Source organism: Bos grunniens, chromosome 6, assembly GCF_055505025.1.
Source record: "Bos grunniens cultivar Pamir isolate PY7600 chromosome 6, Bosgru_T2T1.0, whole genome shotgun sequence".
In the NCBI taxonomy this organism is placed as follows: Eukaryota; Metazoa; Chordata; class Mammalia; order Artiodactyla; family Bovidae; genus Bos; species Bos grunniens.
The window spans coordinates 31,066,059-31,083,442 of record NC_141170.1 but is presented as its reverse complement, the minus strand read 5'-3'; the positions used below and the strand labels follow the sequence as shown (position 1 = coordinate 31,083,442).

Sequence of the window (17,384 nt, the reverse complement as noted above, 5' to 3'; positions counted from 1 at the left end):
TCCAAATTCTGCCAACCGTTTCTTACCATTCTCTTATTCCCTCTATGTGTTCTCTGATCCTCTAATATAGTCACACATCCCATTTCTTGATTGGAAAGACATTGCAAGTGTTTTTACACAAAAATCCTGGAACTTTAGTTTTTTTTTTCTCCCAGAGATTTAGGAAATTTCAAAGACACTTTTGTTCTAATTACAAAAGTAAACCATATTGTATCTTATATTAATATGTATTCAGTTACCTTGTTTTAATGTTCTGTAAGCACAGAACAATTTGCAGATGTTTTTCTTGTTTGCTGGTTTATATACTAACTTTCTTATTCACTTAACTAATTAATTAGTTAATGTTTGTTTTCCCTCCAGCATATAAATTAGAATCTTTTTGTCAGGTTCTTTGCTTTATCTTCAAAGCCTGAAGCAAAACCTATTTAGAGCATAGACATTACTCAATAAATATTGCTGACTGAATACATGAATGAATTATGCATGTATTAGAATTGATATGAAAGTGAAAAGAAGAAAATAGAAGCCCTAGAAATAAACTGAATAACGTTTAAAAGATACATATACAGGCAGTCCTTGCTTTGCATTTTATTGCAGGACCATAAAAATGACTATGCAAGATGAAACTATATAAAACAATCCTAATGGTCAATGAGAAAAGTTATTATTGTTCTTTGACATTTAAAAAATTTTCCAAATCATTAAAATTTCTCTTAGTGTTGACTGTAAAGGTAGAGGGAAATGAAAGAAATAATAAAACCAGTATTTATTTAGTACAAGCTAATTTAAAACATTAGAAGCATTGAGATTAAATTGGTTGATTTCTTTGTAAAATCTGGTCAGAAGTAGTTTGCTTGTTTGCTATAGTACAGTTTATGAAATGGAGTGAACATCTTTTCTGTGCCCAGAGGAGTTGTCATATTCCTAAGTCTGGATCAGCTTCCAACATTTTATCCTTTGTGCTTTCCATGTCAGGAAATGTGTATGAGAGTTCCTTAAACGTGAAGGTTTTTTTGGCCAGTATCGCTTCCTCTGGGACATTATTATCATTTTGTTACAACCACTTGCCTTACTGTTTAAGTTAATGAGTTTGCTTTCACTAAGTTCCCCTGACTGTACATCTGGAGTTTCTCAAATGGGGAACGGCAGCATTATCTACATTCCCATAATCAGTTAGGTCTTAACTCCATTTGTATTTGACGTAGGTTGCACTTCCAGCATTAGTACTTTTTGTTTCTGGGCTGTACTTCCATCTTTGTTGGCCAACTCCCTCTTTTGATTATTCATGTCATATGCATTTATCATTGCAAGAAAAGGAGGCCGCACCACTATGCACTTTGCTGTCTGTGCATAACAAATGTGTAATGACCCGTCACCGGCAGACTTTGAAAGGGGCGCTATGATTGGTCATGATCATGATGCACGTATGTTATTTACATGGTAGCTGATGGACTGAAGAGCTGGCAGTGAACTTTGTATTTTATGCAATTACTCATAGTTAATATACCACACAACTGAAACTTAAGCTGTGGTGCTGGGCTACTGGTGTTATTTAACTCAACTGTAGCAGCTGAAATTCACACTCATTAGAACCATGCAAAATGAGGGCTGCCTCGTTTCCAGACTATCTTATGGATACCTGTGTATTTTTTCTTTAGCAAAGTGGGTTGCTTTATACATGTGATTGTGTAGTTTTATTTTTTCAATTAATATTATATGATATGCATGTCAAAAAACAATAATCTCATCTTTATGTTTTATGATGACATAGTATTTGATTGAATGGGCTTAACCAATGGTTTGTTTAATCAATCCTCCTTTTTGGATGTTTAGGCTTTTTCAATTTTTCTCAATTATAAAATATGCTACAGTGGTCACCTCTGTAGATAAGATGTTGCGATAGCAACTGTTATTTATTTGAAATGAACATCTTTCCAGGGGTGGAATTCCTGGCTCACAGGATAGATATACTTTGAAAACATTTCCATATTTTTTTCAAATTTCCCTTCAGAAAGATGTTTCTGTTTGGACTCCTACCAGTGATGTAAATTGAAAGATGCTGGTGCATATGTCCTAAACCCTTGCCCACATTGAGAGTGTCAGTCTTTGAAGTTTTTGCCATTTTTATATGCGAAACATGTATTTTGTTTTCATAATTAGTTTTGATTACTAGGTAGGTTGAATATTTTTCATGAGTTTGTATTAAATGTATTTTGACCTATGGAATTTTATTCTGCCTAGTATTATAGCAGTTTTCAGATGGTAGGAATTTTTTTTTGTTTTATTAGGTTGAGAGCATATATTACTACAAAGCTCTACCAGATGAATAAATCTGTGTACTTGGACCACAGTCACATGTATATACCATTCTTTGGGGATTATAAGGAGTATCCATGGGCTTTATCTTATAACCATCAGTTTCCAAAAGCTTTCCTTTTTTTTTTTTCCTTTTATTTTAAAGAAAGAGAAAACAGCCCACATCTAGGAGGAGATTCTAGTTAATTTTTCATTACATGACTTTTAGGAGATGGGGTCAGAAGGAGCTAGTAGGGCATTCAATTATGTGCTCAAGCAAGTTGGAAGGTTTTTTCCCCTTCTGGTGTACAATATTTTACTTGGGCTTGTTTTTCAAGTGCACTGAAGTGTGACTAAACATTTTTGGGTACTGCCATTATGTAAAGAAGAGGCTCCGTCTTGTTAAATATTCCTTCATCAACTTTGCAGTTAGGCAGTTACGGGCAGTAAGGAGCTTGCAAGGGCATGCATGGGCTTTGGGCATTGGGCACAGGGAGGGTTGCTGGGAGGCGGGGGCCTGGGGGAAACTTAGGATTGGGGTGCTCTTTTGCCCCCTCCCACTGCTGTAGAGAAAATGATTGGCTCCAGCTGGTTTCTGTCTCAGACTTTTGGATGGGTCATCAGTGGAGAAAGAGAGAAGCTCACGTGGTCGGACCTCAGCTCATCTGAGGGCTAAAGGTTCTCCATCAGTCGGGACGTGGAATTGGAGCTCTGTCCTTCTGGAGCGTGGTGGAGAGCTGAGACACGGTTCAGAACCAAAGGAGTAGAGAAGGCCTTGGATTCCTTTTGTCTTTAGGTTGGGGACGAGGGAGGCTTGGCGAGGAAGATGTCCACTGAAAATGTGGAAGGGAAGCCCAGCAGCTCTGGGGACAGAGGAAGACCTCGGAGCTACACTTTGCTCAGGGTTGTCCAGCCGATGTTTAACCGCAGTATTTTCACTTCTGCAGTCTCTCCTGCAGCAGAACGCATCCGATTCATCTTGGGCGAGGAGGATGACAGCCCAGCACCCCCTCAGCTCTTCACGGAACTGGATGAGCTGCTGGCCGTGGATGGGCAAGAGATGGAGTGGAAGGAGACGGCGAGGTGAGGCATGGCTGAGTGTGCAGGACTGAGCCAGGGAAACAAGGACGGGGCAAGATCCTTGTCTGGGAGCCCCTTTCTCTAACCTGAGCACTTTGAATGACCGATGAGCCTGAGGTTGGCTGGTTAAAGATTAAAAGGATACCTTTTCTTCTCTTTGACATTGACGTGGATGCAGGACACCCTTTGTTTCACTGCTGGGGTCATTGGTCTGCATTTTAACCTTTATAAGATATTAGAAGTAAATCGCCATTTATAGGTATTTAACAATAAAATATTTTAAAGAGAGAAAGTCAAGCACCTAAAATGATGGCCTGGAGATATATGCCCATGGTCTCCACATGCCATTATTCCAAGTGAAAACTTGTCATCTTTTAAAGATAGAGTGAAAACAAGTAGAAGGTTCACTTGAATTGGGCGTAGTAGGGACCCGAGTTTAATTTCAGACCCTTGTCACCTGCCAGCTCATAACATTCATCATCATATATAAATATACATACAATATATATGTGCAACTTAAGATATACAATATATAAATATAATATATATGTTAAAATACGTTGTATTTATATTATATAGTTTATTTATAAATATATATCATGTTATATCAGATATATCATTGTATCATGGACATTTACCTACATACATGTATATATGCAGAAATGCTATACAAATTGTTAAGCACTGCACAAATATCTAAAGTTTCATTAATCTCACAACAGAACTTTTCTTTCTTTCTACATGTAGATTTAGTTATATACACCACATTAAATCATCTATGACATATAAAATCATTTAATACAAAGATGTTGATATAGTGGCAGTTATTGGTCTGTTGTCATCACCCTATGGAGGTTCAGTGTATTTGACTTTCAGCAACAAAATAATATTAACATATCCCTTTTATAGGCTGTAATTTAATTCACATCAATTAAATTCAGCCAGTATGTTTTTAATGACTCTAACCTGGGTCTCCTACATTGCAGGCAGATTCTTTACCACCTGAGCCACCAGGGAAGCCAAACAACATGCCTTTTATAGGCTGTAATTTATTTCAAATCAATTAAATTCAGCCAGTACGTTTTGACGATACAGTACATGTTGGGCACTGTTTTAGGTACTGGGAATACAGAAGTGCACAATAACTCACTTCTGCCCCTCCATCTCAAATGCTCCCTCTTGAAGCTCTTCATTCTTTGCTCTCTTGGGGGCCTCTTTCCAGTTGTTGTCTCTTTTCCCCCTCTCTTTGCACCAGTCACCTGGATATTAAAAGTTTTTCATAAAGTATGCTTTTAGTTGATAAAACATTCTCCCGAAGAAGTCTGTCAAACTGAAAACTTGTACCAGTATCTCTATTTCATTCTTTATTTTTCTTCTTTCTAACAGAAAAGATCAGAGTGAGAATTATACTGGTGCAGCATTAATTAAGTGTTGGGGAGATTTTGATTTAGTTTTGACTTTGCTGCTAACTAGCATGTCATATAATCATGTAGTTTTCCTGAGCTTGTGTTTTTTATGTTGTCAAATGAGAGTCATATTGGGTTGCATTGTTTCTAATATCATTGTATTTTATAGCTCTAAAATTCCATCCCTCTTTGTATATTGGTGTCATCAGCTGCAACTAGAGAAGTTCCATTGATTCTTAACTTTCATCTTAAAATTCTGTGCGAGTACCTATATAGACTAGAATTCAGGTACAGCATTCTGTTTTTAATTTCAGCCAAATGCAGACTGTACTTTATTTTATGTGACCCCTGGTCCCAGAATGTGAAGGGATCACAGCTCATTGTATCAGTAGTTCAAAATTGAATGAGATGGACACAAAATTTTCATTTAAGATTTTTAAAGGTTAAGATGGTCATGAATAATTTACCATCTTTAAAAGCTGGCTGTTTCCTTGGGAACAACATATATGTCTGTTTGGTAATGTCATGGGTTCCTGAGAGAGTGTACTGCTGGAGAAAAAGTGTGGTGGGTGTACACCATGTCATGAAGGAAACTGTCCAGAAAGAAACATACGACAATAGTCTACTTTCTATAACTTCTCCTATATAGGACTTGCCACAATTACTATTAATTAATTAATCATATATGTGATATTCTTTTTTTCATTTTGTCTACCTCATTATACTCATTCACCTGAAGGGAGAGATTATGATTATGATTAGTTGAGAACTGATTGCCTTAGAATCTACTGTTCTAAATATAATAATTTCTTAAAATTATTGTGTGATTGAAGTTGGAGGTCTGTGATAACCCATTTCTTTCTGACTGATGTATAGCTCAGTGTACCCAGGCATCCAGCCCAAGGTACCCAGCGCACCACTGACAAAGCCCGAAGAGGACCTTTGTTTGATGTTTCAAACTAATTCATCAACACACTGATGCCATCTGTGTATAGTTCTCTAGCCCAGACTTCTTGGCTTGTTTGATTGAAAACAAATATTTGGGTGGGTAGTTGGCATCTCAAAGGGCTTCCCAGGAGGCACTAGTGGTAAAGAACCTGCCTACCAAGTCAGGAGATATATGAACCACATTCTTATATCGATCCCAGGATTGGGATAGATCCCAGGATTGGGAAGATCCTCTGGGGGAGGGCATGGCAACCTACTCCAGTATTCTTGCCTGGAGAATCCCCAGGGACAGAGGAGCCTGGTGGGCTATAGTCCATAGGGTCACATAGAGTCAGACACAACTGAAGTGACTTAGCATGCATGCAGGCATCTCAAAGTAAAATGTCAGAAACTGAGCTTCTGATCTTCCCACATCAGACCTGCTCTTCCTACAAGGTTCCCCACCACAGTGAACAACTCCATTTTTTTAGTTGTTCAAGCCAGAAAGATTGGAGTCTTTTTGACACCTGTCTTTCTCTGCATCCCTTACTTGATGCACTGGCAAAGCCTATCTAGTTTACCCTCAACGTTATTCAGATATTCAGAATCTCACCATTATCTTGCATTCAGTGCTGCCACAACCCTGGTCTAATCCACCATTCTTTTTCTAGATGACTGCAAATGCTTCGTAATTAGTCCATCTCCCTGAACCTGCCCTTACTTCCCTCATGAGCTCTGCACAATGATCTCTTGACCTCATCTCCTTCTTCTCCTCCTGGTTAGCTCTGCTCTAGCCTCACTGGCTTGGTCATGCTCCTGTGTCAGGGCCTTTGCCTTGTGCTTCCCTTTGGCTGAAATGCTCTCCCTGTGTACCCAGTGTCATCTCTGTGGCCCATTTCCTCACCTCCTTCAGGTCTCTATTCAACCATGACCTCCTCAGTGGAAAAAAGCAACTTTCCCCAAACTTTCCTATCCCTCATCCTTTATTCTGTTTGTCTTTAGTACTTATCAACGTTTGGCATGTTAACATATCGTCTCTCTCCAATAAAAGTAAAGCTCCATGAGGGCAGGAACTTGGGGTTGTTTTGGTCACCACTATATTCCTAGTGTTTTCAGCTACCTGTGACACAGCCCATAGTTGAAAATTGCGTGTTTATAGAATGAACGAATAGAGAAATAGAGCCTTGAGTCTTAGCTTACTGCTCCACCTAAATTCTGTTGGGAAGTTTGGAGATGGTTGCATCTCCAGAAGTGATTCAGATTGTCAGTGGGTTTTACTTCCTGCAACATGACTCTGCTTCTGAATATTTTGATAGTAATTTATGACGGCCATTTATGATGTCCAGTTTCCAGGCACGATGGGGCTTTTCTTCCCCACAAAAATCTCTAAAACCTACCAGACTAATAAAAGTTTAAGACTTAAAAGGGACTCATTTTGCATATTAAAATGCAGCATGAATTTTTTTTTGGCTAACATTAAACAGGAATTCTTTGCTTTTTGTGAAAACTCCAATTAAAGGGACTATTTTATTGGATAAAACTACACGGAGCTGGAGAGAGGTCTCTCGATCTCTCCAGCTCCGTGTAGTTTCCACCGTGAGTCCACACCCCATAGAACACAATAACACCCTCTTTAGTATTTTCCCTTTTAATGTTTTATACTTTTTTCAGTTGACCAATGATTTCATTTGACCAAGAATATCCTACATGGAGTCTCAACATTACTGCAGTTTTAGTCCTACTTCAGGAAGTTCAGGTTAGCTCTGTGTCTTAAAAAATAAGGAAAATGCTTCCACTGGTAAGAAAAATATCCCCTTTTAAGTCTCACAAAGCACAGTAGTCATGTAAAACTATAAACAAGGGAAGTCTTTATTTATATGACGTTTGAAGTATAGCCAACCCTACCACCCTCTTTTTTCCCACATCTTTTCCCTGATTTTTTCTTTCCTGAAAGTAAAAACTTTGAATTTTCGCTGGCTTTCCCAAAGGTAGAATGATCAGACCTGAGAAATATATATCATCAGTGGAATACAGAGAATATTATTTTTCAAAAGAGTATCCTTAGTGTTAGGTCATTAGAATACTGACATTCAGAGACTTCCTGGTGGCCCAGTAGTTTAGACTGCATGCTTCAACTGCAGGAGGTGCAGGTTTAGAGAACCCTGGTCAGAGAACTAAAATTCCCTGAGTGCGCATGGTATGGCAAAAAGTCAAAAAACCAAAACTTTAATACTGACTTTCAGTGAGGTAGCAGTAGTTCTAATGGAACATTTGGCACTAGTGAATGATCCTGTGCTTCTCATTAAGAATTTCTAGGTGACTGTTGTTGTTCAGTTCCTAAGTTATGTCCAACTCTTTGCAACCCAGTGGACTGCAGCACACCAGACTCCTCTGTCCTTCACCATCTCCTGAAGCTCACTCAAATTCATGTCCATTGAGTGGGGGATGCTATCTAACCATCTCACCCTCTACTGCCCCCTTCTCCTTTTGCTTTCTATCTTTGCCAGCATCAGGGTCTTTTCCAATGAGCTGGCTTTTCACATCAGGTGGCCAAAATATTGGTGCTTGAGCAACAGTCCTTCCAATGAACATTCAGGACTGATTTCCTTTAGAATTGACTGGTTTGATCTCCTTGCAGTCCAAGGGACTCTCAAGAGTCTTCTCCAACACCACAATTTGAAACCATCAATTCTTCGGCGCTCAGTCTTCTTTATGATCCAACTCTCACATCCATACATGACTACTGGAAAAACCATAGCTTTGACTATATGAACTTTTGTCAGCAAAGTGATGTCTCCACTTTAATACGCTGCCTAGGTTTGTCATAGCTTTCCTTCTAGGTGACTAGGCATCAGCTAATTGATTCATGAAGCAAACTGGTAAAAGAATAAGTCATGATCCAGTTTTGGTGATGGCCTTAAGCCAGAAAGGCTATCACAACCCTCCATGACTCCAAACTCTTTATTTCTGTGAGTCAGTGATGTTTGCCAACGTGGCTTTTGGCTTTCAGTTTTCCCTCAGTAAATATTCAGATGGGCCGTGTTGGAATTCATCACTGTTCTAAGAATCTGTGTTAAAGATCACTTCCCCAGTGAGACTCAAATTCTACTGCCAAACCTGTGTAAAAAAGAAAGACATCACGAGTTTCAATAAACCCAACAAGCCAACAAAGGGAAAGGGCACTGATGTTTCAGTTCTAGTGGGCCACATGGAGGAACAGTTTTTGCTTGGCCAGGTGACCCTGCCTCCCTTTGGGGAACCTGACCCGGGTTCTGGGCCTGGCCATCAAACATAGCCACATGCCCGTACCCTGGGGTTTTGCAGAGGGACCCTAATCTACACTGACTCCACTATTTCTTCTCTACTATGTTACTCTGGAAAATTCCATTTGAGACCAGGTTTATTTTTTCTGTAAGAAAAAGGAATTTAATCATCTATGTAATTATATGTGGTTACTACACTGTTTTGCAATAACTTTCACAGTTGATCTACAAATTTAAGAATTCTCCTTAAAAACATCGTTTATCCCAGATATGCACTAGCATTGGCATATTTTATGTGCAATGAGGCATTTATTAGTTAACAAGAAATTTATTATTGTTTTAATAGCTTTATATAGTTGGATTATATTCTAGGGCAAAGGTCATGTCTATTTTCCACTGTAAAACTGGCATGATTTTAAGTTAGAGGTCTTCTCTTTTCTTAATTATATTTAATCACATGATTGGAAAGTTGCAAAATGTTCAGTGTTTCCCGTGGGCCTTCTATTTCTTCAACAAACTAGTGAAATACTGTTTGGTTGGCAGTCACTCAAAGTGTGTTAAACTGCAATGTACTTTATCATTATTCTTCTAAGACCTTGGAAAAAATAAACTTCACCTAATAAACTCTTTCTTAAAGGTTATAACAGTTTTGTGATTGCCAGCATTTAAAAAGCCAACTTCTGAAATTAATTTTTCTATAACATGTCAAATAACTAAGACAAAAGGATAAGTAGGGAACGTATTGCAAATATATGGTTATTCATAGTTATTATGAAGGGTAGATAGTAGCTTTTAGTACATTTTACAGTAAAAATGTCTGGTCTTTAGAACTGTAATTACATGGTTCTAAAGCACCTTTACAAATTCACTGACACATGAAGAGGCTGAACTTCGGTACCTTTGCCTTAGCCTTTTCTTTAATGGGTTCTGATTTGAACTGAGTCATTTTCAGTTTTTTCTCAAATTTGTCCTTGATATGTGAGGAAGATAGACATAGCATGTATAGTTTCTGGAATGAAACTACCTGCAGTCTGTTTAAATGGGCAAACCATTACTTTATGCGTGCATGTTTGAGGTACAGTTTCTTGAACAATTCAAGCAGTGTATTTTTAAAAATTCATTCATTCATTAGTTGGCTGCATTGGGTCTTAGTTGCGGTACACGGAATCTTTCATTGTGGCACACAGAGTCTCTAGTTGTGCTCAGTAGTTGTGGTATGTGGGTTTAGTTGCCCCTCAGCATGTGGAATCTTAGTTCCCAGACCAGGGATTAAACCTGTGTTCCCTTCATGGCAAGGCAGATTCTTAACCACTGGACCACCAGGGAAGTCCCTCAGGCAATGTATTTTAAAGGAATTTAATAGTCATTATCCCAGAATTACCTTGTGCTATTTGCTATACTGTGACATGACATCATCACAACATATAATATTTACTGAACTCAAAGTGAAATAGATACTTAAACTGAACTTTGAGACAATACTTGTCTTTCATAGATTTTAAGGAACTGGCTAGTTTTGAGACTTTACATTCCCATTTCATTATGGTTAAATCTTGACCAAATCTTAACTGGTATAATTCAGGAGGTTGAATAATACTATTTTCTAAATCCAAGCTAGTTGGGATTATTTCTAAATATGCTTTTGAAACTCTTTCAAAGTCGTATTTAAGATGAACTATGGAGAGTAATTGGTCACAAAAGAATGCAATGGTTTTACTCCTTTTTTTAAAAAGAAGATTTTGTCAAACTTATATTGTTTGGACAATTGAAGATTATGGCAGGAAGAGCTCTTGTCATATACTGTACGTAAGTGAGGCTTAGTTTTCTTTTACAAAATGCATTTGGCTATAAGGACTTACGGCAACTGATAGAAGAGCAAGTGGTCATCATTCAGGAGAGATAAGAGGGAAGTAAAGGCTGAATATACAGAACACTCCCATTTACTGACTTTCTAGCTGGCCCTTGTTATTCATCTTGGACTTAAATTCTGTGACCAAAGATTCTATCCCTGCCGGGGACCAGCCCCGGCTGATCCAGGGAATTCGAAGCGGGGACGGCGTCGGCGAGGATCAGGAAACAATTGCTTAATTAAACGTTAATTAAGGATATAAAGAGTAATAGAATGAGGATAGCTCAGTAGGAAAATTCAGTGGAGAAAAGAGGCTGAATAATTCAGCCAGAAGGTAAGAGAAAGAACGACATGGTGAGACCAAGTTTCGGTGAACAAGGCCCACACTTTATTTTTCAAAGTAGTTTTTATACCTTAAGTTATGCACAGAGGATAATGGGGGAAGGGGTAGAGTCAGGCAGCAAGCCAGGCTTTCTTCCTGCAAACTTAGCATATGCAAAAGTTAGGTGATTTGCATCATCTTCTGGCCCGGAGGCCTGTTAACATTTTAAGACCTTTTCTTCAGAAAACTTATTTTTCTCTAAAGGTGATTGGTCAGGAGCCACCCTCCAAAAGCATTAGATAAAGTTGCATTCCTACAGAGCAAAGGTGTGGTGGGCTATAACAAGAAAAAGAATTAACTCAAGGGTCCCAGGTTACAAACATTAAAGCTACTATTTACACCAATTATATTAATCAATACACTGCCAGGGACACAGCAGGTAAGGGATATGGAAACTTAGCAGCAAACATTGGCCCAACAAGTGAAAATCCCTTCACCAATACAATTTCTAATCAATCTTTTAACTACTCAAAAGAATCTGTGTTTAGACAGTTTAGGACATCTCCTGCCTCTCACAGTTGGGAGGCTCCGAACAATCACATGAGGCCGGAAAAACCTATTCAGGCAGGCTAGAGGATTTCCAAAGGAGTTTGTAGGTTAAACACTGTCACACCCAGGAATTATTAACTGGAGCTGTAAGCTAACTTTTTTCAGAGAGGTAGTGGGGGACAGCCCCCCGTAAAGTCAGAGGTGTAGGTGAAAGCACAAAGCAGAAAGTAGGCAGACTCTGGTTTGGGGGGTAGATTGCTCAAGAATTTCCAGGGAGACTCCTGAGGCTTGATCCCGCCTTTGCGTATGCCAAGCCTCCTTCCTCATGACCTTTGTCATGGGTGGAGTTCCTCACGCTGGCTACCTGCAGTGATAGAATTCCAGTTGAGCTATTCCAGATCCTGAAAAGTGCTGCACTCAATATGCAATATGCACTCAATATGCAATATGCCGGCTCCCGGCATCTCCCCCTTTTTTATTTCTTAAAACAGCCAGATGCAGCTCAGTCGCGAGCTTTTGAATGTTCTGCCGAAGAATCCTGACAATACAAGGAAGAATGATTATGAGAAGCAAAACTAGAACTAAAGATATTAGACAGAATGTTTTTTCCAGAAATAAAGTTAGAGAAGGTGAGAAAAAAGTCATTAGCTGCTCCAGCGGTGGTAAAATCCAGTCGACAGTGTTCCAGGGCCTGTATTTGATTATGAACTTTCCCTAAGTCCAGGCCAATGTCAGAGCTGTTCCAAACACCTGAGATACGATTTTTGATTTTTTCCCCTTCATAATCTGTCTCGTTTACCTTTAAAGATGTCACGCATATCCACCGGTAATCAGAGTGGCAAGACAGAGCCATTTTCACTTTTAAAGCCTGTAACTCAGTCCCAATATGCATTATTGCCTCTTCTAAGGCCTCTACTCTCATCTCCAATTTTCTATCTATAACTTTCTGTGTTGCTAGAGTTAAAGAAACATTTTTAGACATGGTATCAACATATTGGGCAGTATGCACTTGTTGAGTCAATGATATTGCTGCCACAGTAACAGAAGTAATTGCTGCTATTAAAGTTGATATTCCTAAAATAAGTAAAGCCCACAAATCGTCGTGATCACATTAAATCTTGTAGTTGTTGTAACATAGCAAGACTATAGTTAACATATCAATAAGTGGTTACATCATAAGATAAGGTGGACATTGTAACACTATAAAGGAGCAAACATTATATTGAGGGTTTAAACAAGATGAGAGCACGCATTGTTCACAAGTCACTACATTGGGTCCACCAGTGAAAGTCACATGTACATTAAGTTTTCCAGAATCATTGGTAAAGAGAAAAACATAAGGAGAGGGTAGACAAGCCAAAACAGAGTAAGTAGAATTATTTTCTGGTTGGAGTTCGCGCTGCAGCAGCCCCGTCGGTCCCGCCGGGATCTCGATGTTTATCTTGCCTCCCCTTCAGGCGGGCTCCTCTTTTGTGATCGAAGCAATGGGGGAACTGGATGTCTGGGGGTCTGCAACATGGCGAATCAACCTGTCCTGGATCTAAATTGGAGAATCTGCATCCTGTGGAAAAATACAAGCACATCCTCTACCGCTAGTTAATAATGGGTCAGGACCCTTCCATTGTCCTGAGAGGAGGTCCTTCCATTTGACTAATGGTTTTGCATTTAATTGCTCCAGGCACCAATGACGAAGCATTGCAGTAGTTCCAGCCAGATCAGTATTTAGAATATTTATTACGAAAAGAGCATGTTGCAAGATTTGATGGGGAGAACTATACTTAAACTCCCCTTCTTTTAGTTTTTGAATTTGGATTTTTAATGTTTGATGCGCTCTTTCAACAATGGCCTGTCCCTGGGGATTATAAGGGATGACAGTATTATGTTTAATTTGAAACTTTATACAAAATTCCTGAAAAGACTTAGACGCAGGAGCATTGTCAGTTTTCAGAGCTTTTAGCAGGCTCAAATATGAAAAACAAGTAAAGAGATGTTGTATTACATCTTTAATTGCTTCCCCTGTATGAGCAGTTGCAATAATAACATGAGAAAAGGTGTCTACAGTTAAAGAACAAAGGACAGTTTTCCAAATGAAGAGACATGAGTTACATCCATTTGTCAGAGTACGTTAGGTTTGAGACCGCGAGTATTAACTCCCATAGGTAGACTATTATAAACAGTGGGGCAATATAAGCAAGAACGAACTATCTCTCGAGCAGTCTCTCTGGGAATTTGGAATTGATATCTTAAAGCAGTAGTGTATTGATGATGAAGTGAGTGAGAGGCTCTGGCCTCCTCAATCACAGTAGCCACTGTATTTCTGGTTAACAAGTTAGCCAAATCATTAAAGGCATTTTAAGGGCCGGGCAATCTGGAATGAGCCCAAATGTGTCCAATGAAAAATATTTTATTTGTTTTCCAAATTTGTTGCTGTAATTTAGTTAACAAATGAAATATGGTAGTTTTATTTTCAGGCAAAACCGCAGTTTCAATGTGTGGAAACAACCTGACAATATACTGAGAATCAGAATAAAGGTTAAATTCCTCATCTGCAAACATAGCAAAAGCCTCTATGACTGCTATTTCAGCGCTTTGAGCTGAAGTTTCCTGTGTTTTTAAAACCTTTTGGTGATTTTTAGTAACTATGGAGGCTTTACCGTTTGCTGACCCATCAGTAAAAACTATCTGAGCATTTGGAATAGGAGATTGTTTACATCTGACAGGAAAAATAATTGGATGTCTGGATATAAAATTCAGCAAAACATGCAGGGTAAATGATGCAAAAATTTTGACCAAAATAGTTTCCTATAGCAATCTGCCAATTTTCAAACATTAGAAGAGCACCAAGTTGTTCCTTATTATATGGAATTACAATTTCTGATGGCTCTTTACCAAATAATCCAATGTTCCGCTTTTTTCCTTTAATATCAAAGTAGCTGTCAATCCTGGATAAGAAGCCACTACAGTTTTAGTTTGAGCGGGAAGATGGACCCACTCTAGGGGACTGTTTTACTATAAAACCAATTTTTTGTCTGGTTACCCCAATTACACCTATGGGGGTTTTATTGCAAAGGAATTATCAAGCAGTTGTCAATTTAATTTTTAAAATTTTTAAAAATTTACATTTTAACAACATAAATTTAGAGATATGTTAATTTAGGTCTAATGTTTAGTTTAGGTCTCTATAAATTTAAATAATAAATGTATAACCTCCTTATCTCATTTTGGTATACAGATATACCTAAATGTAAAATGTATTTATATATGGCAACAAGTATAAACTTATTGACATACAATATATATAAATCAATATACTTGAATTAATCTTATAATTAATATATCAATTCATATATATTACAGTAATACAACACACACACAGCCAATACCAACCAACACAAACCAATGTACTGTAATAATACATGTCACACATATATAATTATACAGCATACAGAACATATATCATCACAGCACATCAATCCATACCAATTAATATCAGCCACACACATTATATTACTGCAATATACATTTAATTATACAGTATATATATAATACATATATTGATTTATATACAAATTAAGTAAGTATAGATCTATAAATAGAATTAGGTATACCTTTATTATATTTTATTTATACCCATATCTAATTAGGCAAACTGTAGTTAGGCAAATATATTTATATTACGTATTTATAACAATATATAAAGTATTGTTAATTGTACCACCTGTTGATAACTAAGAAATTGAGAAAACCCTTCTCTGAGTATCTCCTATTTGAGACAGCACGTCCCTCCCCCATAGGGTAAAGGGGAGCGTAGGAACTACATACGGTTGGAAAGTTCCACAGGTATCCTCAAACTGCCAATCTAACATTTTTGAACTTTTAACGACTGTGGGGGCTTGAGGGCAAATGAAACAAAATTTGACCCCTGAAATCTATCAGGGCAACTTGCCAATCATCACTATTTTGTAGAAGACTTGCAGTTGATCCTTATTGAATGGAATTACTATATTTGCTACTCTTTTTTTTTTTTTTTCTCTAAAAAGTTCCACACTTCTTTTTTCCTCCTTTTATAATTAATTGTGCCACTGAGCTAGGATAAGATAAAACTATTTTTCTTGGGATCACTGGTAGATGGAACCAATGGGCCTTTTTGTCACAAGCACCCTGTAGGTGTATGTTTTGTTGGAAGAATAATTTAATCTCATCTTTTGGTAGTATTAATCCTAATTAACTGATCATTTAAAGTCTCATCTACTTTAACAAGAGCCAACTCTGTCTCACTAGTCAACTTAGAACTGGAATTAGGGTCACTTTTTAAGCAATTAAACAAAGGCTTTAAATCTGCAGTAGTCAGTTTTAAATGTGGGCATATCCAATTAATGTCCCCTAATAATTTTTGGAAATCATTTAAAGTTAGTAAACAATCTCTCCGCAGCCTCAAAGGGGCATTACCAGTTTTTAAAAGTTTTGGCAGACCTAAATATGAGAAGCAAGTAAAGAGGTGTTGCACAACATGTTTATAAGCTTCTCCAGTTATCGTTTTGTAACCTAAATCTGGTCTATAGCTTTTTAGATGACAAGCAACCATCTAATATTTGCTTGAATACTTCCAGCAACGGGGAACTCACTACTCTTCAAGGTTTTAAACTCTCCCTCACCTTTTTCTCTACAGCATTCCCACCCCGCATACCAGTTTCTCTGATCTCAACTCATTTTTAGTAGTATGTGTTGGCCAGGAGCTGGGTCAGTCTTTCCCAGCAATGTTAAGAGACGTCTGTTCCTGTGTCTAATAGCCCTGACATTTTATTTTCTTGAATTAAAAGATCTTTTAAAGGCCTTGGAGCTGTAATTTCCTGCACCCAAAAGGCTGGATCACTAGATCTAAACGCTCTGTGGCTCTTAGCTTGAGAAGTCAAGTTTTTTCCTGCCTGATAAGGTAAAAGCAAAAACTGTGTTATTCTTTGACCTTTATTAATTTGCACAGTTTTGGTAAGCGGCGAGATCAAAACTATAATTTCTCCAATATAATCAGAATCTACCACACCATATACCACCGAAATTTCTTGAAAAGAAAGCGAGCTACACCCTAGCACAAGTCCTATAATGCCCTCAAGAAGAGGGGCCAGCCACTCCCCTTGGAATCGGAGCAACCGGCATATCAGGGGTTAATATTGTTGCTATATCCCTTTACCGTCCGCTTTTTTCTTAGCCTGGGTGAAGGAGCACTGCATATTGTGCACGCAGTCTGTTTTAAAATCTCCACTGTTCAAAAACCTTCTTATCTTCCTCAGGCTTAGGCAACACTTTGAGAGGCTTTGGGGGCAAAGTGGGGAACTCTTGGGCCCTGGAAGGCGCAAACGGAGGCGGCAGCAATGGCCTTAAATCAGAAAGTGGTGGATAAGGTTTTTTGTTTTTGTTTTATTTTTTTTTAAAGGTTTGCGCAGAGGGGTAGGGAGCTCGCCAGGGCACCTGGTCACAGCGTCTCTTACAGTCTCTCTCTCTCTTCCTCTCTTCCTGCTTTTCTCACTTTTCTCTCCCCCTTCCTTTTTCGCTACCCTTCTCTTTCCTTCGTTTCTTTCCCTTTACCCTCTTCTCTTCCCTAATCTTTTTTTTTTCTTTCTCCCTATCTTTTTCCTCTGTTATCTCCTTTTTCAACTTCCTTTCTCTATCTTGCTGCGTTCCCTGATTCCTTCCTT

The 17,384-nt window shown here is 38.3% G+C and overlaps 1 protein-coding gene across 11 annotated transcripts in view; it reads left to right on the top strand.

The window, feature by feature from the left end:
* The window catches only part of SLC4A4 (solute carrier family 4 member 4), a 379,388-nt gene that overhangs the window by 148,613 nt on the left and 213,391 nt on the right, over positions 1-17,384 (top strand). For 10 of the 11 annotated variants that reach the window (XM_086405458.1, XM_086405455.1, XM_086405451.1 and 7 more), the window contains one exon: positions 3,243-3,378. In XM_086405458.1, coding sequence (XP_086261584.1) covers positions 3,243-3,378 — 136 coding nt within the window. Of the gene's footprint in view, positions 1-2,917; positions 3,379-17,384 lie in introns of those variants that run through there. The other variant, XM_086405460.1, reaches the window with a different exon arrangement.